Source organism: Maylandia zebra, linkage group LG16 (genome assembly GCF_041146795.1).
Source record: "Maylandia zebra isolate NMK-2024a linkage group LG16, Mzebra_GT3a, whole genome shotgun sequence".
In the NCBI taxonomy this organism is placed as follows: domain Eukaryota; kingdom Metazoa; phylum Chordata; class Actinopteri; order Cichliformes; family Cichlidae; genus Maylandia; species Maylandia zebra.
Genome location: NC_135182.1, coordinates 10,734,284 through 10,754,210, shown reverse-complemented (window position 1 = coordinate 10,754,210; position 19,927 = coordinate 10,734,284). Strand labels below are relative to the sequence as shown.

The window sequence follows — 19,927 nt, the reverse complement described above, 5'->3', positions numbered from 1 at the left end:
TCAGATACACTTCCTTAACACTAAAGAATAGCGGAAAAATAAACACAAACTCCCCCAACACAGCCCTGGAGTCATACTCCAGCACAGGAGCATTAAACTCCACTCCTTCAGCATCTGCAACTAACATTATTTCTTACAGTGTAACACTTTATCACTTAGAATAACAGCGACCCTTTGATTAAAATCCTTTTCAAGGTTAGGTGAAATCTACTTGGAGACAAGGTGGGAACCCCCCTTCTGCACTCAGACAACACCAACATTGAGCAGGAAAAAAACTCTGCTTAGCTTATTATAGCGGCCGCTTGGTGTTCTCTGATGTGCAAGGCTTTGGCATTCCCCAAGGCTCCCAGCAATCACCTTAATTCCTTGTCCCTTCGTACGTCGCCAATTGTGGTCGCAAATTTCGAAACCATCCTGATAACCTTCTCCCACCAACGATGTGGAGATCCAACCTCTTTAGATCCAATTAAAGTCAAGACACTCAAAAAGATGCTCTGGAAAAGAGTAGAATTCTTGGAACAGAGTTTAATACACTGAATCACATGAACAGCAGGAAAAATACATACAGACATTTAGCAAGAGAATTACATAGCAGAAAGCAAGCAAAGCAAAACCCCGGGGTGTACAGCCTTAAGCACAGACAGCAGAGCAACACAGAGACGGACAGAGTGAAACAGCAGAGGGGAAAAAGAGCCGGGGGTGTCCTCTGGTCCCCTAATATATAGGGACCAGTATCCCCGCCCCCTGCTGCTGGGTAACTTTCCCACGCGCCCAAACACAGCTGAAGGGGTCAGGTACAGGCCAGGGTACGGGCAGGGCTCTGGCTGGGGGCCCAGCCCAAAGGGACACCCTTAGGTTAACCCTTTGCTTTGCCTTCTGACAATAGGTCACAGCATGGTCAAAGGTCACACATTAATCCTAATTATCAATATATAATCTTATAACTACATAGGTTCTTAAAACACTTCAGTGTAGTTCAAATTACGTGCGTGTGTGTGTGTGATGATATTTTATTGTGATGTGTTCAGGAAATGTTACTGTTTTGGTTGTGCTGCATGAAAGACGTTGAGTGTGTATTCGGGAAGGTTAGTTACTGGGGAGTAAATTATTCAGGAGAACTCTCCCCTTACATTAACTGCCCTGTTACTGTACCACCTTAATAAACCTCGGTGAAGCAAAATGTCTTGTGCTTAAGACTCTACATGAAAGTTAAAATATATATGTTCAGTGCACATAGATGTAGAGTGTATATAGTTACACATATATAGTTATATAGTTATACATATCACACAAAAATCCACCACAAAACCTATACTTTGTTTCGTGCGAGAACTCCATTCAAATGCATGTAGCAGTGAGAAACACACTGTCTTGGCAAAAGAAAGTGTTTTTGTACAACTTCATAAAGATAGCTATAACTTTTGATAGAAGACTCAGACACACATATTTATGGCTTTATCCTATACAATTCAATATCCCCGTGTTGGGCAAACAGGTTTTAAAGCTGTGTGAGCTAAGATTTTCAAGTATTCACAAAAATGAAAAACTATACTCTGTTCTTTTCTAGAACGCCATTCAAATACATCTAACAGTAAGAATTGCCTTGTCTGGGCAACAAAAGGTGTTTTTGTACAACTTCATAAAGATAGCTATAACTTTTGAAAGAAGACTTTGTAGTGGCGATTCCTTTTGTTTGGCCAACCAAACATCCTTTAATCCACAAGCCACTGCTGCACTGACATAAGATCTTATATGCAGGCAAAAGAGCCGACTGTCCAAACTTGAAAGTTGCATTCCATGGTTTATTTATCCAGTTTGGAAAGCAATAACAAGACCATTTTTGTTGCTTCCTGTTGCTTCTCCTGCTCTGGTCAAAGAAAACCATAGTCCCACCCCAGTGCATGCTGGTCCTATACCAATCGCTTTATTTATAGAAAAAAATTGCACTACAGTTCTTCCTGGCTGACTTAACGAGATAAACAACAAAACAAACCCAAACAATGAAGCAAGTATTAACCTACAAATAAAACTTGTGAATAACCCAAAAATATAAGTAAACCAACAACAAATTTTAACAAATTTCAAAATATTAACAATAAAGAACACATAGCTCCAACAGACTCAGACAATATTATTTATGGCTTAATCTTATAGGTGTTTTTGTACAACTTCATAAAGATAGCTCTAATTATTGAAAGAAGACACAGGCAAACATATTTATCCATGAATACTATAGAATTCAGTACCGTTGTTTGCAACCAGGATTTGCAGCTGTTTGACCTAAGATTTTCAAGTTATTCAAGAAATGAAGAAACCTTTCTCTTTTGGCGAGAAAGATAACTTATAACCTACTGCGAGTGCATGTAATCCTACATAGCAAGCAGGTCTGGCCCGGATCTGGCATCAAGCCGGCACTGCTGGTTGACTTCTAGCATGGTAAGCCATATGTCATCCAGATATGAGCCAGGTCTGGCAATGATGCCACTGTTTTTGCGCTGGCATGCCACATCTGGCCCGATTGTGGTTTGGTGCATGCCCATAGAAAACAGGTCTTCCCTGGATCCGGCATCAAGCTGGCACTTCTGACTGACTGGTGTCATGGCAGGGTGTATGTCAACACTGGTTCTCTATACAGAGAATTAGCCTGTTCTGGGCAGGAAAATCAGAATCAAAATCCTTAATTGGTTAGCTAATGCTACCGTCAAGTAGTTTCAGTTTTCCAAAGAAAATGTGTATAATTGTTATTGTTTATGAAAGAAAAGTATCCTGATATGCAGCATTAATTATGATGATTTGCGAACAACACCAACACAAAGATTGTGCAATAAGCACAAACTAGAGGAATATATATAAAACAACAGAAAGGCACACGTTGGAGAACAAAGTACTTGAAAGTTGTTCAGAAGACTTGGTCTGAGTCTGTAATTTGTCGTTTATAACAAAATTATTATTCTGTATGCTGTTTTAAAAAGTGGTTAATAATAATAATGACACATATGATAATATGTGTTTTACCATTAGCGTTTAGCTTTAGTTTCCTACTTTCTTGGAAATTGTATATGGGCTCTGGTGTAATCTAGACTCATTTATGATCAGTTTCTCTTTTTAAAATTAAAATAATAGAATTGTGATCTAGCCAATCAAAATATTGAATCTGTAGTTTGTCAGTTTTACTAATATCCTTTCAGATGGACCATTATAACTGGTGGTGCCGCCTTTTGCCACCAAACTGTCAAATAGCACCCATTGTGCAACAGTCCACGCATAGAACAAGCGTATCGGTGGGCGTGGAAACCCTCATCAGATGGACAATCACCGCTTTCAGACCTACCCTTCTGCGGTGTGGATTTATCTGATTGGCGTTAAATGTTTTCCGCTCTTCTCTGATTGGCCAAGACTCTTGCCAATGAGCTCGCGGAATAGAAACTGGCACCTAGCAGCTAGATACGCCGTCTTCTCCGGCAGGTCATCGTTCGGCTTCCTCATCTTTGGTTGTGTCGTGGATCTTAAACTCAATACGGTAGGCGTTTGTAGCACTGAATTAAACAGCGCTTACTGCAGAACACAATGATGGCGTCGTGCAGGAAAGAAAGAAATACTCGGCGGCTCCTTCTTTTTTTGTTTTTGTTGCTGCTGCTGGCATTAGCCGTCATCTGTCCAAAGAAAAATAAAAGGGGGGTGGTGACAAAGTTGAAGTAACGCGTTTTTCTGTTTGCTTTGCTATGAAATACACTTTTGTGTCGGCTGTTCATTCAAATTAAATTGCGGGTAGCTTAAGCAAACCGACATAGTGGCCATTCAGGCCTGATATCCTCAGCCAACACCTCCTTCCTGGTTTCATGTTTCAGATTGTTATTTATCAGATTTTTTACCTTGTCCTGTTAGTGCTCTGCATTCCTTCTTTGCTTAACTCAAGTCGCTTCTTCTTTAAGTGAACTTTAGGCGAGATTATAAAATGAAATCTTTGAAAGTTGTGAAATCATCTGTTGTGAAACACCACCAATAAGGTCTTTTCAACCGAGATTATTAAAATAACAATGGTAATAACAAAAATAATAACCAAGGAGGTAATCCCCCCCCCCCCCCCCCCCCCCCCTTTTTTTTTTTTTTTTGGCCACTGGGATAATTGAAGAGGGTTATTATGGATTTACGCCGAGTCATAGCTCTGGATACTTTAAGCGTCTTGTGAATGAATTCATTCATAGTCTACAGACCTTTTCCCCCCTCTTGGGTATCAGCATGTCATTTGACAAATTGTTGTGTAATAATAATCTCTCTCCAGTCACTTCAGTTATCAGAATAAGTGTCAGAGTAACTTATTTGTTTTTGTCTTCTTCGTGGTCATTCTATTGTGACAGATGTCTCCCAAGATCAAGGCTGGCTCTGTGGTGGAGATGCAGGGAGATGAAATGACTCGGGTCATCTGGGAGCTCATTAAGGAGAAACTCATCTTTCCGTACCTGGAGCTTGAAGTGCACAGGTGAATACACCTGTACTCCTACACTGTGTAAAGATCCCATTGTTCTAGCAGCTCAGTGCACTCAGATCGCTTACATTTAATGGTTTCTTTTTAAATATACTTTTGTTTACATGACAGTGGTGCAGTGGTAAGTACTCCCAGCAGGGATAGTCTTAGTAAAACAGAATCAAAAACGGAATTCAAGCAACACTTTCTGCATGCCTGGTACTTCTTGTTTGGCTTGAATTCTTGCTTTAATGCATCCCCCATCATTGACCTTTGCCCTGAAAATACATTCCCCCCCACCCGAAAGGTGTCTAATGGTTCAGCTGCAAAGCAGAATATACTAACTGCAGCTGCTACCTCAGAAAAAAAAAATCACCATTGCATTAAAAGCTATTTACAAAAGTCTTGTAATCAAGAAGACAATGAAAAGTTTCAACAAGTATTATTAAATCAAATGCAATGATGGGTGATATTGTAGATCAGAAATGTCCAAACAAAGTAATAACGATAATTGGTAGTATAACATCCATTTGCGTCATCGGTTTCTTAATTTGACCTTCCTCTACTTATCTGTTTCATGGACTTTGCACTGTTGTTAACCGTCCACGATAGTACAATGGTTAAAAGTCCCACCACACAGTCAGGTGGTTCACTGGGCACGGAATTCTTGGAAGCACATAGTTTGGAACATGTGCAAGGTTTTCTGCAAAGATTCCAAAGAATGAACCTCATCGGTTCATTCATGTGGCTTGGATTTTCAGTTGAGGAAGGAGGGAAGTGGGTAAAAGGTCAAGGCCACTTTCATACAAAGCCAGCACACAAGATAATTGCCAAAGAGAAGTCTAAGGACACTGAGCTGGTTTTCACCCCCTCCTCTAACTGTTTGTTAAAGCTGTGAGGTTTCTCAAGTATAACAAGTGGAGCAAACCGATCCAGTTATGCTGGCAGAGTGCCTGGTTTCGTTGCACAACTGATTCCTTTTTTTTGCTTTCTTCATGTTGCTTCGTTGCAGTGGCAGCGCCTAAAAGAAAATGGAACAGAGGGTTAATAGAAAGTCTCCTTCATAAGAATGCTGTGTCAGGGCCTGCAGGCAAGAAAATTGCCTTCATAATGAAGTGCAAAAAGCTCTGGCAGCAGTTCAAATTATTCCATAATCAGATTCACTTTCACCACTCATTCAAGTCATTCATGTCCTTTGACACAGTTATTGTGTTCCACATCACAGTAGGTGCACTTTGACATTCTCCGCTTTGCATTTCACTCAGCTAAATCAATAGCATAGTGTTCGGTAGTTAGTGCACTGGGGTCTGCTGCTAAGTTATGTGTAAATACTTGTAACGCTCATAGCATTCAGTGCCTCTGCTGCTGAGATTATCAATGTTCTCTGTGTGTGTTTGGTCCCTGTCTTCATTCTTAATCTCATACTCTAATTCTTAGAAGCACACAAATATTCTCAATTATAATTACTAATCAGTTATATTTACTAATCATTTGAGCCCTGTAGTAGTTACTACCACTAGCTCCCCAGTATAGTGGTTTACATCATACCCTAACAAGCAAAAAGAGGCAAAAACCCTTGGCAATGTGTGATGAAGGGCATTGGGCATAAAAGTTTACTAAGTCACACATGTGGAGCTGCGTCCTGGTGACACCTTGTGAAGGAGCAGCTAAAATGCTTAAAGTATTCTTTGCTTTTTGTACTAAAACTTTGAGGTTTTTATTGACAGTCTAGGTACATTTACAAGACATTATAAATTATGTATTAGCTTTCTCTCGGCACCATTAATCATGTTCTCTTAATCTCTCCTTGCAAAGCTATGACCTTGGGATGGAGAACCGAGATGCAACTGATGACCGGGTGACAGTTGAGGCAGCAGAGGCAGTCCACCGTTACAATGTGGGCATCAAGTGCGCCACCATCACGCCAGACGAGAAACGTGTGGAGGAGTTCAAGCTCAAGCAGATGTGGCGCTCACCCAACGGGACCATCCGTAACATCCTCGGGGGCACGGTGTTCAGGGAGGCCATCATATGTAAGAATATCCCCCGCCTGGTGTCCGGCTGGACCAAGCCCATCATCATCGGCAGACATGCCCATGGAGATCAGGTACCCTATCGGTCCCACTTACTGAAAACTTTGAAGTATGCATGCTAAGGGGGGGGGGGGATATATGATCTGTGAATCTCTAGTCAAGATTTCACACATCTCATGTAAATTTTTCAAAGTCTCCAAAAAAATAAGGTTGTAATTATAGAGAATTTCATTCCAACAGTATTTAAAAATGGCAACCTACAAATGAATATGTGACACATAGACACCTTTTTCCATCTTTTAAGATGTAAAACTACTCAGATTTTTGTAGTTTCATGTCATGTATATTATTGTGTCAATAGGATGTTGAGGAAATGACTCAATGTCCTGTTCTAGAGTTAGTTTACTGTAGAAGTCTGTTTATGCCCTACAGATTTACAGTGGGGCAAAAAAGTATTTAGTCAGCCACCGATTGTGCAAGTTCCCCCACTTAAAATGATGACAGAGGTCAGTAATTTGCACCAGAGGTACACTTCAACTGTGAGAGACAGAATGTGAAAAAAAAATCCATGAATCCACATGGTAGGATTTGTAAAGAATTTATTCGTAAATCAGGGTGGAAAATAAGTATTTGGTCACCTCAAACAAGGAAAATTTCTGGCTCTCACAGACCTGTAACGTCTTCTGTAAGAAGCTTTTCTGTCCCCCACTCGTTACCTGTATGAATGGCACCTGTTTGAACTCATCATCTGTATAAAAGACACCTGTCCACAGCCTCAAACAGTCAGACTCCAAACTCCGCCATGGCCAAGACCAAAGAGCTTTCGAAGGACACCAGGAAAAGTATTGTAGACCTGCACCAGACTGGGAAGAGTGAATCTACAATAGGCAAGCAGCTTGGTGTGAAAAAATCAACTGTGGGAGCAATCATCAGAAAATGGAAGACATACAAGACCACTGATAATCTCCCTCGATCTGGGGCTCCACGCAAGATCTCATCCCGTGGGGTCAAAATGATCATGAGAACGGTGAGCAAAGATCCCAGAACCACACGGGGGGACCTGGTGAATGACCTGCAGAGAGCTGGGACCAAAGTAACAAAGGTCACCATCAGTAACACACTACAACGGCAGGGAATCAAATCCCGCAGTGCCGGACGTGTTCCGCTGCTGAAGCCAGTGCATGTCCAGGCCCGTCTGAAGTTTGCCAGAGAGCACATGGATGATACAGCAGAGGATTGGGAGAATGTCATGTGGTCAGATGAAACCAAAGTAGAACTTTTTGGTATAAACTCAACTCGTCGTGTTTGGAGGAAGAAGAATACTGAGTTGCATCCCAAGAACACCATACCTACTGTGAAGCATGGGGGTGGAAACATCATGCTATGGGGCTGTTTTTCTGCCAAGGGGACAGGACGACTGATCCGTGTTAAGGACAGAATGAATGGGGCCATGTATCGTGAGATTTTGAGCCAAAACCTCCTTCCATCAGTGAGAACTTTGAAGATGAAACGAGGCTGGGTCTTCCAACATGACAATGATCCAAAACACACCGCCCGGGCAACAAAGGCGTGGCTCCGTAAGAAGCATTTGAAAGTCCTGGAGTGGCCTAGCCAGTCTCCAGACCTCAACCCCATAGAAAATCTGTGGCGGGAGTTGAAAGTCCGTGTTGCTCGGCGACAGCCCCAAAACATCACTGCTCTCGAGAAGATCTGCATGGAGGAATGGGCCAAAATACCAGCTACTGTGTGTGCAAACCTGGTAAAGACCTATAGTAAACGTTTGACCTCTGTTATTGCCAACAAAGGTTATGTTACAAAGTATTGAGTTGTATTTTTGTTATTGACCAAATACTTATTTTCCACCCTAATTTACAAATAAATTCTTTACAAATCCTACCATGTGGATTCATGGATTTTTTTTTCACGTTCTGTCTCTCACAGTTGAAGTGTACCTCTGGTGCAAATTACTGACCTCTGTCATCATTTTAGGTGGGGGAACTTGCACAATCGGTGGCTGACTAAATACTTTTTTGCCCCACTGTATAGAGCGTCTGTGAAGGTAAGCTGGCTCAGGCAAATTAGCATTTAGAAGGAGGTAGGGAGGTGACAATGAAAGAAAAAGGTGATAAGAACAAAGAGTCAAGCCTGTAGGAAAGTGTGTCCAGACATCACATTCATTTGCAAAGCCACACATTTATTCAAACCCTTGCATTAGAAGCAGGATGTGTATTCTACACCAAAGAGCAAAGAATAGTGAGTCTGTCTTCATCTAGTTTTAGTGTGAAATAGTATTTTCATGGCTTATGTTTTGGCAAAGAAAAATAATGTCCATAGTTTTCTGAAGTTTTCCAAATGAGGTTAAAATAAAATGTTTTTTAAACTAAAACTTCATCTTAATTATTGTTTCCATTTCGGAGGCTGCCTGTAATTTTCTACCACACTTCTGTAACTGCTCTTTCCCTCCGTCAGCTGATGTATGAGCTCAGGGAATTGACAGTTATATCAGACGTTGTGTTAGGAGTGACTTGGTCAATAATTAGGTTTCATCAGCTGTCCTTTGGACCACAGTGTACCACCTCAACAGCCACAGAAGTAAATCACAGGTTGGTTCATGGTGCATAGCCAAAGTCAACAGTTCTGCTTCCAGTTGGGTGATGTATCAGATGGCTGCTGGTTACATAATATCTGTCAGAAAGAACAATGCTGTACACTCTGACTAGTCCTCTTTAGGTGTTTATGACAGTCTTTCTTGCTGTTATGGTATATGTTGGGGATTGTATCTTTTTTCTTACTCACTGTTCTCCCCACAGTACAAAGCCACAGACTTTGTGGTGCCTGGGCCTGGGAAAGTGGAGATGACCTACACACCCGCAAAGGGAGAGCCTGTCAAATATGTCGTCCATGAGTTTGAGGGTAAGAAGCCAGTGTGTGTATGTGTGTGTATATATATATATATATATATATATATATATATATATATATATATATATATATATACACACACACACATACAGTGGGGCAAAAAAGTATTTAGTCAGCCACCGATTGTGCAAGTTCCCCCACTTAAAATGATGACAGAGGTCAGTAATTTGCACCAGAGGTACACTTCAACTGTGAGAGACAGAATGTGAAAAAAAAATCCATGAATCCACATGGTAGGATTTGTAAAGAATTTATTCGTAAATTAGGGTGGAAAATAAGTATTTGGTCACCTCAAACAAGGAAGATCTCTGGCTCTCACAGACCTGTAACGTCTTCTGTAAGAAGCTTTTCTGTCCCCCACTCGTTACCTGTATGAATGGCACCTGTTTGAACTCATCATCTGTATAAAAGACACCTGTCCACAGCCTCAAACAGTCAGACTCCAAACTCCGCCATGGCCAAGACCAAAGAGCTTTCGAAGGACACCAGGAAAAGTATTGTAGACCTGCACCAGACTGGGAAGAGTGAATCTACAATAGGCAAGCAGCTTGGTGTGAAAAAATCAACTGTGGGAGTAATCATCAGAAAATGGAAGACATACAAGACCACTGATAATCTCCCTCGATCTGGGGCTCCACGCAAGATCTCATCCCGTGGGGTCAAAATGATCATGAGAACGGTGAGCAAAGATCCCAGAACCACACGGGGGGACCTGGTGAATGACCTGCAGAGAGCTGGGACCAAAGTAACAAAGGTCACCATCAGTAACACACTACAACGGCAGGGAATCAAATCCCGCAGTGCCAGACGTGTTCCGCTGCTGAAGCCAGTGCATGTCCAGGCCCGTCTGAAGTTTGCCAGAGAGCACATGGATGATACAGCAGAGGATTGGGAGAATGTCATGTGGTCAGATGAAACCAAAGTAGAACTTTTTGGTATAAACTCAACTCGTCGTGTTTGGAGGAAGAAGAATACTGAGTTGCATCCCAAGAACACCATACCTACTGTGAAGCATGGGGGTGGAAACATCATGCTATGGGGCTGTTTTTCTGCCAAGGGGACAGGACGACTGATCCGTGTTAAGGACAGAATGAATGGGGCCATGTATCGTGAGATTTTGAGCCAAAACCTCCTTCCATCAGTGAGAACTTTGAAGATGAAACGAGGCTGGGTCTTCCAACATGACAATGATCCAAAACACACCGCCCGGGCAACAAAGGAGTGGCTCCGTAAGAAGCATTTGAAAGTCCTGGAGTGGCCTAGCCAGTCTCCAGACCTCAACCCCATAGAAAATCTGTGGCGGGAGTTGAAAGTCCGTGTTGCTCGGCGACAGCCCCAAAACATCACTGCTCTCGAGAAGATCTGCATGGAGGAATGGGCCAAAATACCAGCTACTGTGTGTGCAAACCTGGTAAAGACCTATAGTAAACGTTTGACCTCTGTTATTGCCAACAAAGGTTATGTTACAAAGTATTGAGTTGTATTTTTGTTATTGACCAAATACTTATTTTCCACCCTGATTTACAAATAAACTCTTTACAAATCCTACCATGTGGATTCATGGATTTTTTTTTTTCACATTCTGTCTCTCACAGTTGAAGTGTACCTCTGGTGCAAATTACTGACCTCTGTCATCATTTTAGGTGGGGGAACTTGCACAATCGGTGGCTGACTAAATACTTTTTTGCCCCACTGTGTGTGTGTGTGTGTGTATGTATGTATGTATGTATGTATGTATGTATATATATATATATATATATATATATATATATATATATATATATATATATATATATATATATATATATATATATATATATAATATACCGTATTTCCCGGACTACAAAGCGCACCTGAATATTAGCCGCACAAGCTAAAGTCAGGGGAAAATCCTGTTTTGTACATACATTAGCCGCACCTGACTAAAAGCCGCAGGTGTTTCAATGTTGACTTATCATATGTAAGAGAATATGCACAAAGGGAATTGTCAGGAAAGAGATGGCTGTTTGGAGACATCACTTTTATTAATATTTTGAAAAACAAGTTATGGGTACATATTTGCACAACTTTTTAGGTATATGTACAAGTAGCAGTAATTACAAGTACGAAACATGTATTGTGCTTCATAAATGAGTAACAAATGTAGTACATAACAATAACCTACAGCACACTAGATTCGGACTACCTTTTAGGCTCAGGTGCAGTGACAAGAAGAAAAGTCAGTCATTCACCACCATCTTCCTACGCACTAAAACCACCAAAGTCCTCTTCTCCAGTGTCGGATACGAACAGGCTCAGGGTGGCTTCATCATCCACTCTCCGCTTCTCTCCTTTGTTGTCACTTTCAAAACCAAAGAAATCCTCGTTGTCAGTGTCAGAGTCGAACACCCTCAGAAGGGCCGTGGCGGTGTCCTCCTCTCCATCATGCAGCAGTCCAGCCCTTCGAAATCCGTTGGTGATCGTGGATGTTTTCACACTTTTCCACGCTGTCAGAATCCACCGGTGGAGTTGGGCATAACTTGCTTTTCGCAAGTTTATCGCCGCTCATCATCCACGCCTCCCTCTGAATGCGTAGCTCTACTTTGAAGTTTGTTTTTTGCGCTACTTCGTACGGCACCACGTTGCCTGGCGGACGGACATGTGACCAACATACCACTCTTGAACCCCGATCCTTCCGCCAGGCAACGTAGTGCCGTACAACAGCGGAACAAACAAAACAAATCCTCTTACGATATGACAAAAATCCTGGACAACCCATAGAAAAGCCGCACCTGACTAAAAGCCGCAGGGTTCAAAGCTTGTGCAAAAAGTAGCGGCTTATAGCCCGACAATTACGGTGTGTGTATATATGTGTGTGTATATATATATATATATATATATATATATATATATATATATATATTTCCAAACCATCTGATTGTTTAAAATAAACAAATATTCTATTGAATCTACTCTACTGTCTCCATCTTATCATCAAGCTTCTCTGTAGTATAAACCCATATCTTGCATGTCCACCCCACAGAGTGTATAAAACAAGGATTTAGAAGAGCTGACAGCTTGTTTCCTCCATATTTGTTTTATAGTACAGTTTCAAAACTAGCAAGTTTGGTAGAAAATTTAAAAAGTCTGTTAGTACAATTAACCTTATATTGTATGGGTTATATTGTGAAATACTGTGAAAGATGATATCTTTGTTCATGCTCTTGTAAATATTGATATGTTCAGGTTTAACACTGAATGAACTGAAATAAATTTTAAACGGAGTAAGAGGTAACACTGGTTTCTTTTCTAGATTTTTCCAAGTTTGTCCAAGATTGTCTGCCTTTAAAGGCGATAATTCATGTGAATTTAGTCTGTCTGTATGTCTATTTGTTTGTGTCTATCCAGGCACAGGTGGTGTGGCCTTGGGAATGTACAACACAGATAAGTCCATCAGGGATTTTGCTAATAGCTCTTTCCAGATTGCTCTGTCCAAAGGCTGGCCTCTATACCTCAGCACCAAGAACACCATCCTGAAGAAGTACGATGGACGCTTCAAAGACATCTTTCAGGAGATCTATGAGAAGTAAGGACAGCACATGCACAAGCAGCTTATGCAAACATCCTTGTAGCAGACATGGGCCAGAACTGTGTTGTCCACCTTCTTGTGTGCTTCAGAGAGTATCGTGCTCAGTTTGAGGCCAAGGGCATCTGGTATGAGCACCGTCTCATTGATGACATGGTGGCCCAAGCCATGAAATCTGAGGGAGGCTTCATTTGGGCCTGCAAGAACTATGATGGAGATGTACAGTCTGACTCTGTGGCACAAGGTTGGTTTAAAAAGGAGGTTCAGATCAGAAGTTATGTGAAAAACCATGCAGAAACTTAAATAATAAAAGCCTAAAAAAATTGCAGTGTACTGTAGACTAATGATATTCAGATGTTAATGTAGTTTTTGGTTGTCCCTGTGTTTTAGGCTACGGCTCCCTGGGTATGATGACCAGTGTGCTTGTCTGTCCTGATGGACGTACAGTAGAGTCAGAGGCTGCCCATGGCACAGTGACTCGACATTACAGACTACACCAGCAGGGAAAGGAAACCTCCACCAATCCTATTGGTAGGCTCAGATTGTGGAAAAGTGATCGTATGTGATTTTATCTCTAAGGTTATCTCTAGGTTAGTTATCTAATGCATGCTCTTTCACTGTGTGTCTGTTTCCTACAGCCTCCATCTTTGCATGGACACGGGGCCTGCTTCACCGGGCAAAGCTTGATAACAATGCCGAGCTGCGAGTGTTCTCGGAGGCGCTGGAGGCTGTTTGCATCGAGACCATTGAGGCTGGTTTCATGACCAAAGATTTGGCTATCTGCATCAAAGGCCTTGCAAAGTTAGTCATATGCAATGTACATTCATATAAGGATATTGTGCTGTTAGATTAGTGTGTAATTAGATCTTACAATACATTCTTGATACAGTCTCAGAACTTAGAAATAATCTATTAAAAATACATAAGAGTGGGCACCAGTTTGTGGAAGCCACCACATACAGTGACCGGAAAGGACAGCTCCATTTCAAAATGTACCTGATTGGGGCATCCGTAAATTAAAGTTTAATTCACTCAGGTTTATAAATATGTTTGAGCTCTTTTCAATATAGATCAGTTATGCTTTTTCTTTCCTATAGTGTTCTGCTAAATATAAAATATTACAATGGTGGATGTTCAAAATTGTCTTTGACACACTCCAGAAACTAAGCATGCAGAAAGAACAAAACAAAGGAAAAAAACTCTTAATGTATTAAATATTCGTTTCATATATTTTACCTCTTACTATGATTTACTTTTCCATGTCCTTTTTTCCTATGTAACATAATCATAATTATTGGGTATTAATCAACCAAGTTTTGTGTGACGGGAGATGTGACCGCTCCCAACCTCTTAAGTATTGTTTGGCATTTCAAAAATGAGCTTGTTGAATAATTGCAGTGAATTTTTACTAATAGTACAAAAAGATGCAGACATATGCTTACGTTTATAGAGCCCAACTGTGGCAGAGCGTATGCTCACATAAGCCTTTACAGCAGCTCAGTATGTCTGTAATAATAAAAAAAATTTTCAACACCATTCCTCGTCTTGGAAACAGCAACCACGCATTTATTCATATGAGAAATGGGCCTTAGATGTGATGGCATAAAGGAGCACTAAGTTGTTGCAGTCGAAACTTATTTTGACTACATAAATGCAGCCTGAATATTTGTCAAAATTAGTCATATTCGGTGATCTCTGAACTTTTGCAATACTTTAATGCTGACAGTCATCTGTTTTCTGACTCTGTTTGCAGTGTGAAACGTGCTGACTACTTGAACACCTTTGAGTTCCTGGACAAATTAGCAGAGAACCTGAAGATCAAGTTGGCAAGCCAGCCCAAGCTGTGATTTCATCTCCCAGCCTTCAAAGCAGTTTAACACAGACACATATGCATTCAGACACATGCTCACCCACAGAAACACCTACACAGTTACTGGAAGTTTGGGCCCCACCACCCCATGGAAAGGGAAGAGTGCACTCAGAATTCCAGGATTGACTCAAAGTCAGAGAGGGTCAGTCAAGAACAATGCCTTGTCCAGAAGAAAGCAGAATGGGGGCTTCTGATCACAACCTTGGGTTGCTACAAGATAAAATTACGCTTGTGACAGTGACGCTGGGCCGTGACCTGATATCTCAGTTCCCTTGTTTACCCTAATTGCACTCAGTTCCGCTGAAGTGATCTGTACCATGCAGGGGGACAGTATTGGTCTGAAAGAGCCTCTGGACCTTCACTGCCTTTATACATTTTGTCATCTGTTAATTCTCTTCATCTCTTTCACCTTGTAATTTTTTAACAATACTTCAGGCAAGAGTTTATGAAATAGTGCCAGAAAAACAGAGCAACGTCAGCCTGTATGTAACTAATGAAAATCTCTCTGCACTGCAGGAGAGTGACAATGCATTCAGTGAAGGTTTTACACTAATTGTACTATAATACACAGTTTATGATTTGAAAACAAATGGTATTAAAGTACAATACTTGCTTTTAATTTCAGAATTTTTAATTGTCAGTTTTTAAAGAGCTATATTTATTTTTCCTCCTTTGTTTGTGTGTACATGTTTATGTGCTCCTCAATTTAGACCCAGTATATTAGATTATTAGATCTTGCCAAAAAAAGCCACATTAAAACTACCTATAAACATTACACTTATTCATTCCTGATTTGATAACTCATAATAAATGAGTTTTTCATTATTGAGTTATGGATTTTATATTTAAAGTCTATACTGACACACAAACTGCAGATTGTATGTAGTGTGCACCAAAAGTGGCATAAACAAAACAGTATACTGTAGTATCAAGTAAAAGGTGGTGGTCATTGACTGTTATCACAAACAAAATGTTCCCTTGTTTGAACCTCTACAAGTAACACAGACTAGTCAGTAAATAGCTACACATATCAACCTACAATCACAGTGTCACACACAGTTGCTGTCACTTATTTATAAGTAATCTACTGCAAGATGATTTCTGTAGCATGTATTTAGCTGCTCTGAAGTTCACAATTTTATTGAAATGCATTTCTTTACATCTTTAGAGTTGCTATTTAAATGGCAGCCCATTATATCCAGTTCTGCAGTGATTTGTTTGGTGGCATGTGCATACATGGAAAGCCTCAAGTCAGGCAGAACAGCAGCAGGTGCAGCAAGACCTCTTTGCACACCAGAAAAGTCAGCACGGACAATACATATCTGATTGTCAGAAATAGCAATTCAATTGAATTCAGTTTTATATCGATAGTGCCAAATCACAGCAACAGTTGTCTCAAGGTGCTTTATATTGTAAGGTAAATACCCTAATACAAAGATATGATCCCCTATCAGCAAGTTCCTTGGCAACAGTGGGAAGGAAAAAACCTCCAGCAGAACCAGGCTCAGAGAGGGGCGGCCAACTGCTGGGAGACAAACGAAAAGAAAGATGGCGCAAGAGATGGTATAAGGACTGTGTTATATCGCGCTTTGCTACTCTGGAAAGCACTCTCCACAACTTGCTTTATTCATTCATTCACAGGTCATTCATAGGGGACCTGCTCTACTACCTGAGATACAGCCAAGACAGCCAAAGAATGACTAATTATTAAATCTAGAGTCATGTATAAACACATAGTGAGTGAAAAGGTGAATGATGAACAATGATCATGGGAAGCCCCCAGCAGCCTAGACCTATTGCAGCATAACTGGATTCAGGGTCACCTGATCCAACCCTAACTGTGAGCTTTGTCAAAAAGGATTTTAAAAAATGGTAGCGAGGATTACAGAACAACTTGCAGATGCAGGCCAGCAGCAGTATACAGGATTGTTGATAGATTACATTTTCATATATCAAATAAAAAATAACAGAGCACAACCTTGTGGCTCGGTTAGCTTTAGCAGCAAATTGTCTTATGCTGGAGAGAATTTCATCCCTACTTGATTTGAACAGTAGATGGAGCTGCTGCATAAAAAAATGTTTTCAAACTCAGCCCTAATTTTTGAACTGTGACATGCAATTACTTTATCAATGTCAACAGAAAGAGGAATGACTCCACCAATGATGCCACTAACCCTAACCCTCTCTTCCATTCAGCAGCATTATCCTCAGCACTGTGTTTCAAGGATAAACGTTTAGTTTTGATTCAACAGACTAAATGGAGAGGCTTGTTTAGTGATGGGGGAAAAGGAAGCTGAAAACAAGGATCTATCATCACTGATTGGATTTCAGTTTTTTCAGTCTGTCTGTTTCTCTGTATCAGTAAAGCATTAATGTCCAAGCTCTCCCTTGTTTTTCATATAAACAGAGACAGATTCTAATTAGTTAATTAGTGATCCAGAGTAATTGGAACCTGTAATAATAAAGAAATGATGAAACATTCTAATTTTCAAAAAAGTAATAACCATTGTGACTTCATTCCCACAACCACCTCGCTGTCTACCTCGGATTCATCATGTCCCTGTAATTGCAACAGAAGGGCTTTGGAGCTTCCCTCTAAGACTCTTTTCACTTTACCTTTTTCCATGTAAGTCTTCTCATTCTTCATATTCACAGAGGAATTTAGCCAGTGTTATTCTATCAGGTACCCTGGAAAGAATTTGGTCTATCAGTTCCTTTATTCTACCACTTCCCTTGGGCCTTGCCTATTTTTTTAAATCTTCATTCATCTTTTCACTGCATTCTCTCTGTTAAAGGATTTTCACTTATGTAACTGAATGTAAAATCACTCCCCTCCTCATTTGTGCGATCTTTTACTTTTTACAAATGCACATTTCTTGCTGACCTTAAGACCAACTCTAAAGGCAGCCCCTCCCCAGAATATGACGGCTCTGCCAGAGATGCTGGCAGTACTCTGCAGTTGAAAAGTACTTTCCCCTTTCTTTCTTTTCCTCTTATTTATTTCTTTTTGTCTACTTAGTTTTTTAGTTTACACTTCTTGTGTAGTCGAGAAGTTTTTATCCGTGTTTGGAAACGAAACTCCATGTAAAACTACTGAGATGACCGCGACGCCACGCTGCCCCTTTGTCTATAGCTGGGACTAAGACAGCACAGCCATGCCGGTGTTCAGCATGAGATCCCTGCGGTGATCAAGATGAACTACCGCGGCTGCAGAGCCGGGAAAACACGAAGACTGAGGAGGAAAAGATTCCATCCTGCTCTCCCGTCTGTAGTGACTGGTAATGTCAGATCGCTGGTTAATAAGATGGAGGAGGTTGCGACGCTAACAGGGACAGAGGAAGTTTTCCGAGAATGCAGTGTTATGTGTTTCATGGAGACATGGCTGCACAAAAACATCCCGGACCAGGGGCCTGTGCTTCGTACGTCGCTTACTACATCCAAGATCAAATGAAACATCCAAGACCAAACCATCGCGCTAACCGTGAGCGCGCTAATCCGGTTCCCCGAACACACCTGCTGTTGGCGATTAGTACAGCTGGATGAAGTAATGTGCGATCACTGGGTGCCGTAAAAGGGGATACGCATCGATAGCAGAAACAGTGATCGGCAACCCTCTGATTGGTCGGCGAAAATGTCGAAGGAGTGCGCTCGGCTCGGTATTTTTCGGCAGCAGAGCAAGAACTCCTGAGTGAGGGATTTCAGGAGTTTCAGAGTTAAATCAGAACGCAAGGGAACACTGCAAAGGCTGCAAAAGCAAGGAGAGAGGGCTGGCAGAAAGCTGCTGACAAATTAAACTCGTAAGTAATTTAATAATAATAATAATAATATATTGGATTTATATAGCGCTTTTCAAGGCACCCAAAGCGCTTTACAATGCCACTATTCAGTCACTCTCACATTCACACACTGGTGGAGGCAGCTACAGTTGTAGTCACAGCTGCTCTGGGGCAGACTGACAGAAGCGAGGCTGCCATATCGCGCCATCGGCCCCTCTGGCCAACACCAGTAGGCGGTAGGGTAGATTTATTATATTACACTATATTATCCAATATTATATTACATTATATTATATTGTTATATTATATCCCCTTTCACATTAGAGCCACAACAGGACCCACTAGAACATGGGAACAAGTAAAAGTGAAATATAAGAATATTCTATAGAATGGTAATATCTATCACTTATATTGCTTTTCGTCTCTTGGAAAGAGACCCTGAAATAATCTGTTTGTTTGTTCATAACAGCAACCAAGAAAAGGGCAGAGCAAAAAAAGACAGGTGGTGGTCCTGCACCCCCTCGTCAACAAGTTGGTTAAGTGAATAATACCCTCACGGGAAAATCGATATCTCTCAATGAGCACACTGTCGCGCTGAGCTAAAGGATCCTGTCTATCCCGCAATATACGCTGAATTCTGAGGACTCTCCTTATCAATCTTGCACCTTCCTCAATGGGTGGCTCGCGTAAACGGACAGGACATGGCTGCGACAGGCTTCCCAAATCCACCTTGGCTTTTATAGCCGTGGTCTCTCATCTTGATTACACGAAGTAATTTACAATTACTACTCTGAAATATGAATTACATCTGTAATAATCACATACATGTAATAGAATGTTAATAGTACATTTCCCTTTTTTAGGAAATGACCTGTATGTATCTGTGTGACATCAATAAAAGGATCAAGTGCTGCATTATCTTTAGTTACATTGATGTTATTTATTTATGGTGAAACAGTGGTGGAATATCGCTGTTGCTTTCGTATAAATGAAGCGGACATACCTGCGTGGCCGCGATCTAATCCTGTTTACATAAAGTGAACCTGCTCCCGAGCAGGTTTACGCTTACGGCTCTGTTGCTATGACAGCAAGTCCCGGATGAGCTTCGGGGAACCGAACGATCCAGGATCACGCGAAATCGTCAACAATCTAATCCAGCTAACTTACTTAGCGAGGTACGAAGAACAGGCCCCAGGTGGTGGATATAAACGGATTTACGTGTGTGAGAGTGGACAGGGACCCAGGCAGCAGCGAGAAGAAGAGGGGAGGAGGACTCGCTCTCTATGTTAACAACCG

General features: G+C 41.1%; 1 protein-coding gene across 1 annotated transcript; it reads left to right on the top strand.

The window, feature by feature from the left end:
- Window positions 1-3,372: 3,372 nt before the first annotated feature.
- Window positions 3,373-15,474, top strand: idh1 (isocitrate dehydrogenase (NADP(+)) 1). The gene is made up of 9 exons (XM_024805458.2): window positions 3,373-3,520; window positions 4,359-4,480; window positions 6,281-6,572; window positions 9,309-9,411; window positions 12,808-12,985; window positions 13,078-13,229; window positions 13,376-13,516; window positions 13,624-13,786; window positions 14,739-15,474. The coding sequence occupies exons 1-9, from the start codon at window positions 3,407-3,409 to the stop codon at window positions 14,830-14,832; spliced, it is 1,359 nt and encodes a 452-aa protein (XP_024661226.2). The 5' UTR covers window positions 3,373-3,406; the 3' UTR covers window positions 14,833-15,474.
- Window positions 15,475-19,927: the final 4,453 nt, after the last annotated feature.

Bases quoted from the DNA above. Each gene is read 5' to 3' on its own strand.
- idh1 (XM_024805458.2), top strand. From the start codon at position 3,407: ATGAGCTCGCGGAATAGAAACTGGCACCTAGCAGCTAGATACGCCGTC. The intron at 3,521-4,358 runs GTAGGCGTTTGT...CTATTGTGACAG, and splicing joins TGGATCTTAAACTCAATACG to ATGTCTCCCAAGATCAAGGC. The intron at 9,412-12,807 runs GTAAGAAGCCAG...GTGTCTATCCAG, and splicing joins TGTCGTCCATGAGTTTGAGG to GCACAGGTGGTGTGGCCTTG.